General features: G+C 33.4%; 1 protein-coding gene across 2 annotated transcripts in view; it reads left to right on the forward strand.

Annotated features, from left to right (window-relative positions):
• NOVA1 (NOVA alternative splicing regulator 1) overlaps positions 1 to 12,393 on the forward strand; it is a 149,020-nt gene that overhangs the window by 103,402 nt on the left and 33,225 nt on the right. For both annotated transcript variants that reach the window (XM_085061986.1, XM_085061984.1), the window contains exon 3: positions 7,477 to 7,643. In XM_085061986.1, coding sequence (XP_084918112.1) covers positions 7,477 to 7,643 — 167 coding nt within the window. The remainder of the gene's footprint in view (positions 1 to 7,476; positions 7,644 to 12,393) is intronic.

Genomic DNA, 12,393 nt, shown 5'->3' on the forward strand with positions numbered 1-12,393 from the left:
GTTTGTCTCGAACCCTGTAGATAAAGGTGATTTCTTGCAGGATCATGACTCAACTTAAAAACCATTCAATAGTAATAAGCATACTCTTGAAAAATCATATTCCCCTGATCACTGTTCGTTTTTACTTGAGATGTGTATGAAAAACTATACATGTGGTCAAAAAGATTTTAATAGAATTTCTAATCCAAACTTTGAGTATAGCTCATTTACCTGAGGTTTGGTGTTTGCTTCCTCTAAACAAGTAAATAACAATGATAGCATTATGTGATTTGATTTCTTGAGCAGCTGAGCTTATCCAGGAGGATTTTCCAAAGTTTTTCACAGGCTTTTAAACTATGGAACACGAGAAATATTTTAAGGAGAAAAGCGCCCTTGGTGATTTCAACTGTTATCACTCTAAATTATAAGATGTATCAGTTCCTGCAATTTCTCAGAGTATATATTTTACTGTTTAAATGGGTGTTTTTTTCCCTTTGGTTTGGTAATTGTATGTGTAGGAGGCATTGAACAGGAGGTATGAACGAAGGTTCATATTACTATAGCATAGTATAAAAGCAGTAATTGTCAACTGAACATTACTTTGCATGAAAAAATAATCTCACGTTCTTTTGTTAATAAGAAAATCCATTCCAGATACATTAAAAAAAACATTCTATTTTTTTTCTTTCTATTCTGTAGTGCTCTTATAAAAATAAGGTCAGGGTTTTTTTCTTTTTGTCCAGCAGATATGGTCTTGTTGCTAGTATTGTGTGTGCTTGGTTTATAATAATTTTGAAAGCTTTACTTATCATAGACTTTGACATTTTCATAAAATTTCACTACTGGATTTTTATTAAATGTTTATTTATTTAGATGCTTGCTGGTAGGGAAAAAATAGTACCTCTGTGCAATATTCCAGGTATGGGTAATCTAAAAAAATACATGAATAATCAAATTGTTATATTCCATTATTAGAAAGTATCATAATGGTGAGCCCAATATGCTTCTGATTTTTTTCAGAAGGAGATGAAGTCTGTCAACCATATTATGACTGTTAAGAAGAAAAATCAAAGCAGATTTCTTTTTGTTAGCAGAGAATACCATGCAATTTGGGAACCCTAACTCATGTGATTTTTTTTAATAGGTGGAACATGCAAATAGCAATGATTAAATTTAATTATTTTGCATTTTATTTAAATTCTATGTTTTATATTCCTTTTCTTTTCCTCGTTGTAAATGTTATGATGGAACCAATCAGATGGGTTTTGTTTGGTTAAACAGTAGTTCATTTCTTATAGATAATTTTACAAATAATATATTAAGACAGACATTTCTGCAAATAAAATGAATAAAAATATGGTGTTTCTGTCCATGGTTTGAGGCCTTTCCTATTTCCAGAGCCTTCACTTTCCAGAAAATGCTTTTCCAAAGCATAATTAGGGTATGTTCACTTTCATTGCAGCTATTTGGACATTAATTTGCACACATACTTTCTCTCTAAGCATTCCTCATCTAAGTAACACTCCTACATAAAAACATAGAAAATAAACAATCTCTGGCCTTTTCCTTTGGTTTTGGAGAAATTTACCACCTTTTGCAGTGGAATTTTAATTTTCTAATGAATAATTCCTAAAGAAAGAGAAATAGTTTTAATCCTGTGGCTTACACATGACAGTAGAGTAATAGTAATTTTTCATCTCTTTTTATGTAACTGAATTTCTGGGAAATCATCATCAGATGCTTAGTTGATACATAACGAAATGATTTATATTCAAGGGACTGTTTGCTTTGTAGGATGACTCATCATCTCTCCTAAGCCTTTAATAATTATGAGGTTCAAATTTTTTTATTTCCATGCTTTCTCTCTCACATGGGAATAATCTATTTCTTTAGTCATGACTGTGATAAACCTGGATTCATGTAATTCAGTCTTGTGACCAAATCACAATGGATTGCAAACTTGAAGTTTTCTAACAGCTCTGATGATTCATGTATTCAATAAATTTTGCAGAATTTTTAAACTTAATCCATTTCAATCTCTGAATTCTAGTGAAGGGCAACACTTATTCAGTTGCAGTAAAACAAATTGGTATATGTGTGGGTATGAATATGGATGTGCACATATATGTGCATGGCTGTCAATATCTCATGTCTAAAATATGTGTTATCAAAATGAGTTCTGCTAAGGGTAGTAAGTCTTCCTGTGAACACACCCTTATTTGTGTGAGTGTTCTGTGCAAGCAGTTCCAAAATTAATTTGTCTGGATAGAAACAAGAGCAGAATATCAATGCCCTGGAACTTCTACCAGCCCTTGTTTCCCCTTTCAGTTTGGGAAGTCTGTGAGATCACCAGGCTTTGCTTTGAGAGATGTCTTTCTGTCAGTGAGGAATGTGGGTACAGACTCTATGTTAAGACCAGTTAATTCTCTGTCAAGAAACAAAGAAAAAAAGGATAGGAGAGAAACAAGAACTGAATGAGAAAACTGTCTTGTTGAGATTTCTGTAACATTTCACACATCTGTGGGATGTTCTTATGTGTTGCATTTAAGACTGTACATTTTATCATTTATATGGCAGAGGTTTTTTATATCTAAGGTGTTGTGAGATACTTTTAATGCATTTGAATAAAAAACATTTTTATTGTCTGACTTTCATTTTCTGGGGTTTTATGCAATCATAGAGTGGAAATATTATATCCAAGGAAGAGTTTATCAGAATTTCATGTCAAGCAAGTTACTGATAATTTTTGGTTTGCTCAGGAGTTGTGTCAAAGCACAGTCCTATTTTACCTAAGGGGTTTGCAAGGTCAGTTTTTGGCTGACTCAGTCTGTGTGGTGTTATACAGAATCCCTCTCCACCAGCCAGTTGGTCATGGGTCACAAAAATACATGTATGGGACACTGGGTTTAGTAGACTGCTGTACTGGGAGTTGTCAAATAAAAAGCTTAATGTAAATCAGCTGATGAGACACTGTCAGGCAGCTTTCATTTAGTTCAGGTTTTAGCTTTGGCTCCTCTTGCAGGTTCTCCCTTTTAGTATCAAAGAAATTGGCATGGTACACTGGAAAAACACAAGGAGATTTAATTAGTTGATGCACTGGGATTACCCTGGGCTGCTATTGCCTTGTGCTTTTTAAGTTTTCAAATTCTCTTCAAGACTGACATAAAAGCCCAGCATAAAGTTTATAGAGTCATATAGAGCCAGACATTTCTGAAAGTTATCATGTGTTCCCCAAAACATTTCAGCTGAGAAATGTTTTTTATTTTCCTGAAATACAGAAGCACATTTAACATTTAGTGAGCATTTCTGTGAGTACAGAAGAACTTCACTGACATTGAATCAGAGTCTTTAAGCAAGCATTTTAAATTTTAATGGCAACCATATACAATGATGTGCCAGTTAAGTACAGAACTACTACATCAAAAGCATCAGGTTCATTTGCCCTGTTGCATCTCCTACCATTTATTCTAATGGTTGCTTTAAAAACTGTACCAGTTGTCTAATAAGTAAATAACTTTCTCAGAGAAAAAGCTCATGGTCTGTTTTTTTGAAGTTCTTGACAAAATTAGTGTAGTGTCCAAGGATATTTGCCAGAAACAAAATTTTAGGTAGTTAAATGCGGTAGAAGGAAAAATGAATTATTAAAATAAAATTGTTACTAACCTGTTTACATTTTAGTCCCAATTTATTAGATATCAAAACACATTTTTATTTATTTTCCTGTAAATTTTGTGAGACCTGCTAATGGTTTCACTTTTCCCTTTCCTATGGAACTGCATAGAAAAAGAAATATTTTCTATAATGCCATGAAAAAAAAAGGGCCCAAAAATTACCCCCCTGTAAGTTAAACAAAATTAATGAAAAAAACAGATAAAGATTTCCTTTTTTTGTGATGGTTTTAAAAATAAATTTTTCACTTTTTTGTGCGTTAGATTCTGCCTCTTACTTGGTATGAAAACGTTAAAACCACACAGGAAAATTGAATTTGCATTCTAATAAGAGGGGAAAGATGAGACATTGCACTGGTTGAAAAATAATTTACTTGCGTTGCTTAGGGAAAAAAATATGATTGTAGCAACATCAGCAGCATGTTTTTAGATAGGTTTTTTTCCAATTTATAGCCACATGCAAATTTCTGCCATGGATTTTGTTATTATTGAACATATATAAAAACTTTTTTTCTGGCTTTATTTAATGTACAGGGATGATGATTATCACCTCCTCTACATTTGGCCATTTTCTGTGTCAAACTTAATTTTCTCTTGTATATGTCTTATATCTTCATACATAAAAGACAGTATAGAATACATGACCTTAGCACCTAATTGAATTGTAAATGATTTTTAAAAAGAGAATAATTTTATATTGGTTGTGCTTACACAACATAAATAAAGCAGTGATTATTTGATAATTTGATTTTCTTTAGGTCAACTATTTCAAAAATTAGATTGGTGTTTTAAATACATGTTTTGACAATCATGTGACAAAAAGTATATATATATAGATGGCTGAGCTTTTGTTCACAGAAATGTGAAAAAGGGATTGGATAAAACTGTTAAACAACTGAAAATTATAAGCAATCTGACATTTTAATTCATACACAAATGGAGCCTAAAAGCTCTTAAAATGAAAAAAGTTTCATCAGCTTTAGGATTCATAGGCTTATTTTTGCTATACAGGTTGGTCATGTAGCTGTCAGTTTTTCTTTTGCGAAGTTCTTGTAAATTATTGTACTCTAGCATTTGAGTAGAAAGCTATTACAGTTGTGAGGGAATATGACAACATCACTTCAAAAGATTAGGACAATTCCAAACTGTATGGGAGTACAATTTCTCCACACTTTTTTTAATTTTTGATTTTTTTTTTGTGTGCACATAATGATCAAAGCAAATGTGCAATTTAAAACTTTAACTCTGTGTGAAATGTGTTTTTGCACAATTTTCTTTTTTCATGGAGCAGTGATTCCTGCTACTGCTTCCTGGTTTATACATACTGAAATGTAGCACGTTTGTTCTGGAGTATGACATACGGCATATTTTTATTATGCTGCACCTTCTAAAATAACACAGATTGCAAAATACCCTTTAGCCACTTAGTGTCAGGTCTAACGAAATTCCTATTTAGCATTGACTGTTTTCCATTCAAGTGTTATGACAGAAGTCATCCCTGTTAAGTGCTTTCTGAATGAGGCTCCGGTAGCTCTCCAGTAACCTGATCTGTGTTTTGTTTCAGTGTGTTGTCTGCAGACCTAGAGAACACTTGCATTAGCTGCATTGATCAGTTCACCTCACATCTCATCATTTAGGAGACAATTAATACTACCTTGTAAAGACTCCCCAGAGCATTTTCTTTGAGTTGGATTGCTTTACGCAGAAACCACAGGCGATGTTTGTAAAAGCGGGAGGGAGCCAAGTAGGAAAAAGAAAAAGGAGCTAAGGAAGGAACCAAGTTTTGTTTGCTGTGGTGACTTTTGCTCATGTCATTCAAACTCCCTTTTCTGATAGAGCATTTGGAAAATAAAATTATTGGTATTTTGAAGTTGATTTCTTGAAAAGATGCTGTAAGAAGTCACAGAAATATTTTAAAAAGCTTCCTCTTAAAAAAGGTGCATTTGATTGGGAGACTTTTATAACTTGCTGTTAAGGGTGTAAACATTATAAATTTATATTTTATGTCAAGGATTAATAAGCTGATATGTCTTGAAATACTGATTGACATGTCTTAATCCTAATTTTAATTATTTTTAAATAACATATTTTGATAGAGAAAAAAAAAGGGTGTTTCTTACTCTTTTTTTCCTGTGGCTCTTCTACCACAGTGTTGAATTTCAGTATTGCCTGATACTTAAAATAAAAATCAGATTTTAAGTATACGTGAATATGTTAATTTAAAAGCAGTCAAGGCTCTTAGTATGCTCCTTCATCTTTAGGTAACAAAATATTTAATATTAGAGTTCATCCACAGAAGGAGCTGAGAAACATTTACTAATGAAACATGATTGAAACACAGTTTCTTTTTTTTTCAAATTCCTAAGGTTACCATACTATTCTTAGTTAAAGACTATGTTGCACTCTTGTAAGAAGCATATATTGAAATGAGTTGATCACAGTTGATTATATAGATATAAAACTGATAGGAAGGGAATTTTAAGGAAAAGGTTGCTTACCACATTTCTCTAATCTATGTGATTCCATGCACATTGTACAGTGGAAATGAGGCCAACTGACATGCTGTGAACTTCAGAAATTGTTGCAAACTTGTTAGTATTTGCCACATCATTACATTGCCATTTTAATTTTCTTAGAGTGAATGCATTTTATGTGAGGAAAAGATTAATTTGTGATCTTGTTAATAGTATTTAATAGAAGCATGTCAATGAAAATAATTATTATATTTAATTTTGTGCTAATTCCATGGCTCAGATTTGTTATTTTGCTCTCCCTCCCCATAGTCTTGAAGCAAATTATACAGTGACATTGAATAGATATATGTGTCTGGCATATCCTTGCAGCACAATCAGCAGCATTATGATGTTATTATATTTTCAGGAATACACTAGTACCTTGATAGCTCATGTTATAATTGTCTTTTGTTAGTAGAACTGTTCTACTAGTATTTGAAGGCAGCAGTGAGGTGATGAAAATCAATAAGTTGTGTATGTTGGAAGTGTAAAGAATGTGTTTGAAAGTATATATTATGTGAAATTTTAAAGCAGTTTTACTTGGGCATCTAGGTTGTCTTATGTTGGTATTCCTGCAGAATGAAACTGGAAACTACAATATTCTTTTTGAAATTGCTTTCGGGTTTTTGGGGGTTTGTTGGTTTTTTTTTCCCCAACTGCTGTTAAATCCTGTTTTTCAAATCAAAACTGATTTTCTGGAACCTATTTAAGAAGTTTGGTGTGTGAAATACAGAACATGGGTTGTTTTGGTGAGGTGTCATACTTTTATCCTTAAGATCGATACTGGGGGGCTTTATCTTATTTCTCTAGGAAGGATGTGTCAAGCTGTAACCCAATATGTAAAAGAGTATTTTTTTCCTATACAGTAAAGCCATATAAAATCATCTAACACCAGTCTCATCATAATAAAAAAAAAACAAACCATGAGGAAGTATTTTTCCACAGTTCTGCATCCATCTGTAGCCATCCTGTAGATGTTTTTAGCTAAGAAATCAATAAATTAGAACTGGTGTGGATAGTTTGCAGCACAAACAGGACAATTTCAGTTTGGAAGAAGGTTATAAATAATCTAACTGGTCTTATCCAGGTTGTCTTGGAAAGTTAGTGATTGTTGGATCTACACAAATAGGAGTTGTTTGAAATACCTTCACATCATCAGTGTGGTATCTTTCAGAAATCTCATCTGTACATTTATGGATGTATTGCTTGTTTGTTTTGCAGCACTGCTGTTGAGTGCCATCTTTGTGCTCTAGTTGAAGCATTTTGTGGGATCTTGAAGAATCCACATGACTCAGATCACCTTTTGGTAATTGCAGGTACTACAGAGCGGGTGTGTCTGATCCAGGGAACAGTCGAAGCACTAAATGCAGTTCATGGCTTCATTGCAGAGAAGATTCGAGAAATGCCTCAGAATGTGGCCAAGACAGAGCCTGTCAGCATCCTACAGCCTCAGACCACTGTTAACCCAGACCGCATCAAACAAGTGAGTTTTTGGTTGGGAATAGAGAGTCACTGCAGCTCCTTAGAAGTCATAAAACTTTAGTGCTGGAAGGGGTAAACATAACATGTCCTTTAAGAAAATGTTATTTTATACTTTATTAACTTGCTGGTGCTCTTTTTCCTTGTACGTACATGTTCCATGTTCCTCAGCAGTTCTTTTAGACAGAGTTTTATAAATTTCAATGCCATGCTTTTATGTGTTTCTTTCATAAACTTTTCTTTACTGTATAAGATGATAGTAGACTTCTAGGTCTTAGTTACAGATTGCTGAGTTTTAATCTTAAATGGTGAACCCTGTGTAAGTCTTTAGTGTTACTAAAAGTCACAGATCAACTGAATGTTTCTCTACGTTTATGTATATAAATAAAAAAAAACAAACTTTTTTTAGACTCTAAATTAGATAATTTAAAATTTTACCTGTAAGAACTTGAAAATATAAGGATAATTTACTTGGGAAGTTTTTTAAATTATATTTTATGTTATTTTTGGCCTTTTTTTGCCTATTTTTTATTGTCTTCATTCAAAATCTTTGGGTAATGCAAAATGTGCTTGCAAGCTATTATTGGCCTAGTATTCTTTATTCTTTAACTTTCCATAAAAAAAATTAATTTAAAAAAATTTGCTTTGTAAGGAGAATGAGAAATATGCATCATACAGGATTTAATGTTATTTTCCATTGTATTGAGTAAGGAAAGAATGAAGAAAGAAATGAGTGAACATTAGTAAAATTTTGTCTTGTCTCTCTATCCTGTAGAGGATAGACTTCAGTTTCTCACCTGTCCTATGTGGGAAAAGATTGTTTCGTCCTTCTACACTAGCAACATTCAGTTTCCTATAATTTGGTAACTGTGCCATTATTTTACTTTGTATTTAGTGACACACACAGAATGTTTATATGAAGATGTGTTTGAACAGGATGAGTTTGCAAGAGACTGCTTTAGGTGGATGAAACTGTACATATACAATTTTTATGATTTCCAATATTTATTACTATTTACTTTTTCTGTATGCAATAATTTTACATACAAATTACTCTAGATAATTTGTAAGAAAATATTAAAAAGAAAAGCCCAATTTTTTAGGATTATTTTCTCAATTATTAGACGTGAAAATGATTATGCCTGAAAGAGAGAGAAAAAGCTGAAATTGATCTATATTTTGAGTGGCTTTTCCGCTGATAAAATATTAGATTTTATGCCAATACTTCTTAATCCAGTGGGAAATGAGTGTTCTCTGTTACAATAAAAAGTGGTTTTCCCCTTTTAAAATGAAATGAACCTAGTTTTTAGGTAAGTCAGTGAGATCCTGAGAAACTAGATTACAGACCTGTTTAGTGAAATGCCTAAATAATTTCTCTCTTGTGTCTGAAGATGATATATCTTGTCATCCACACTACTTCTTCAGAAAATATGTTTGCAAAGTTGTTGAGGTTGCTTTTCTTTTATTTTGGGGGTTTGTTTTTTGATTGGTTGGTTGGTTTGTTTTGGTTGTATGTTTAGTTTTTGCTGTTTGGGGTTTATTTTATTTTATTTTTTTTCTCTTTTTTGAAAGTTTCTTTAGTTTGGAGTTTGTTGGTTTGGAATGTTAAGTTTAATTAAATTCTGGAGGTATGGATTAGTGAATGCAGCCACTGCCAATGAAGTTAAGACACAGACTAAAGTACAATGTACTAGCTCTACGTCTTAAAATTGATATATATTACTTGTATACATACAGGTGTATTATAATATAACTTCAAATATTTGAGGATATGCATGTGCATATGTTAAACAATTTTAATCACATTGAATTGTTTAAATTCTCTTTTAATGAGGCAACATCTATTCATGATAAATTAATGCACTATAAATATTGACTCAATTTAAAATTGACTCAAATCTAAAATCCATTATTCTTACCAAGAAATGAAATTTTAACTTAGTTCTTAGGTAGAATTTGCAGTGAATTGATCTGTCCTCCAGTGTCAGAGTATACTGTACCTTAATGAAAGATGTAATACCTTGATTTAAGAATTTAAGAGGATAATATTTTATAACGAACATGATTTAGAACTCCAGTGTTATTTTTTTAGGAGCACACATATCACAGTTTTATTAAAATTATTAGTCAAATGTTTAATACAAGTAGTTCTGAATTTTTAAAAAAATAAGCCTTATTAATTTCAATTTCTTCTTTTATGCAAACTTTTACATAGTTCTTCCTGTCTTAGAAAGTTACACAAGAATATTGCCATACAAAGTATTACATTGCAAACTGAAGAAAATTTGAACTTTAGAGCTGATTTGAAATAATAAATTTTACCTTCATTTAGGAACTCTGAAAATGTTTCAATCAAAGAAATATAGCTTTCTCCCATGATTAAAGATACCAGTAGCTGAAGTCTTGCAATGCCACTCATGTCTACATGAGCATGCAGCTCTCATTTCTCCATTGGCATTTCTTCGTCTTGGGCTGCTTTATCAATGCTTACCCTATGGAAGAGAGCTACGAAAGAAAATTTCTGGCTATTCATTCAATGAAGAAAGGCAGTAGGCAGTAGTGGGCAGTCAGTCTTTGCTGACTGCTTGAATTTCAGCCCTTTCTGTCTTCAGGAAAGGCATGGGACACAGAGAGGCTCACTGTGGCCTGGCATTTCTCCTTGCTAATGGAAATCACTATTTGAACATACTGTCTCTTTAACTTCAGCTTTTTCAGCTGCAGAAGGTTTGCAAGCAAATCTGTATGGTTCCTTTTGAGCCTTCTTCAGTACCTTTATTTGTCTCTCCTAATTCTTTGGACTTAACAGTAGATGCCAGGTAGTTCTCTCCTCCAAGTGGGTCTGATAGATATTTCATTGACAAATGTTTGTATCTTTTATCTCTACACACCACTGACAATCTCCATAGATGTCAACCATCTGCTATTTCTAAGTATCACTGAACAATAACCAACTAATTCCTGTGCCCTTTTTCTTTCCAGAAACTGCTGTGAGCATCTAGCCTCCCTTTCCTCTCTTTATTCATTACACTGTCATACAAACTCTTTCAAACCATATTGTAACTCAGAGGAACAGAAAACTGTTTTCATAAGAGATCATGAGCCTGAGTTGTTTCTTTGTGATTAGCATGCAAAGATTTAAATTTCACCTCTAAATTAATAGCAATCCTTATGAACAATGGAAAAGGCTGCTTAAATAGCTCTTATCACATCACCTACTTCAGAAATTATTACAACTTTTTTGTAGGCTAGTTGAATTTTTCTTCCAGCTTTCAGTTGTAGCAGGTAGAAGATGTTTTACAAACCTGTCCAGAAAGCACATGGAAACAGAGATGGCCATTGCTGAACTGTGCATTTTTAAGTTACTAATCCTTGATTATATGGAAGGAAAGAGGACCTATCTTAAAGATAACTCTGCTGCAAGGAGGAGTTTGCACTGTTTGGGCTTCTGAGATCCCTTCCAACCTTAGTCATTCTTTGATTCTATGAAATGTTTAGGTATTTTGAATCATAGAAAAGGATTTAGAATTTTCTCCTTGTCAATCTAGAGAAAAACTTTCACACGTAGATGTTCCAATTAAAGTTTTCATTAGAATCAGTATCACTACAGCTTTTTCAATAGATATAATTAATGTCTCATGAGTTAAACTTCTGTTTATTAATCATGGGGCTAGTCATTTTTTTCAAAACTTGCAAAAGTCTGAACTCAGATTAGTAATTTCATGTTTCTCTATTGAGAACAGCTGCTTTTACTCCAGAAATGTTAATCAACAACAGAAAAGAAACCTTCGTAGTTTTTAAACAAAAACTTTTACTTTCAAACACCTAAATAGAACCTGAGTTTAAGAATACACAGCTGAAAATATTGGCTTAAATGGAGGAAGGGGTTGTTGGTTTGGAATATGAGTTCTTTAGGCTATAAAGACTCAGTAGTCTTCATAGAATCATGGAATGGTTTTAGTTGGAAGGCAAATTAAAGATTATCTAGGTCCAAACCCTGTGCCAGGAAGACCTTCCACTAGAACAGGTTGCCTCATCCAACCTGGCCTTGAACAGTTCGAAGTATGGATCATCCACAGCTTCTCTGGTCATCCTCTTCTAGTGCCTCACCACCATCACAGTAAGTTTTCCCTCAATATCGAATCTAAATCTACCTGCTTCAGTTTAAAAACATTATCCATTGTCCTGTCACTACTGGCCCTGATACAAAGTCTGTCCCAGTCTTTCCTATAGGACCATTTTAAGTTCTGAAATGATGCTATAAGGTCTCCAAGAAGCTTTCTTGTCTCCAGGATAAAAAATGCCAATTTTCTCAGCCTGTCTTCCCAGGAGAGATGCTCCAGTCACTGATCATCTTCCTGGTCCTGTTCTGGATCTTCTCAAGCAGGTCCATGTCTCTCTTATCCTGGGGCTCCCAGAGCTGGATGCAGCACTCCAGGTGGAGTCTCACCAGAGCAGAGTAGAGGGAGAGAACCACTTCTCATCTTCCTAGACACACTTCTGGTGCAGGCTAGGGTGCAGTTTGCTTTCTGGCCAGCATGTGCACATCGCTGGATTATATTCAGTCTTTTATCCACCAATATTCTCAAATTCTTCCTTCCTTAAGAAACCTTCATTGTTTTTTTAAAATGCCTATTCCATCTGAGAAGCCTTTGTTTTCTTTATCATCCATTGCATGCATCAGTCTGTCACCTAGATGAATCTTATTAAACTGTAGAATATGAGAAAATTACAGTTTTCATTTGCAACAAAAAAAT

This window comes from Lichenostomus cassidix, chromosome 5 (genome assembly GCF_008360975.1).
Source record: "Lichenostomus cassidix isolate B80296 chromosome 5, HeHo_3.0, whole genome shotgun sequence".
NCBI lineage: Eukaryota > Metazoa > Chordata > Aves > Passeriformes > Meliphagidae > Lichenostomus > Lichenostomus cassidix.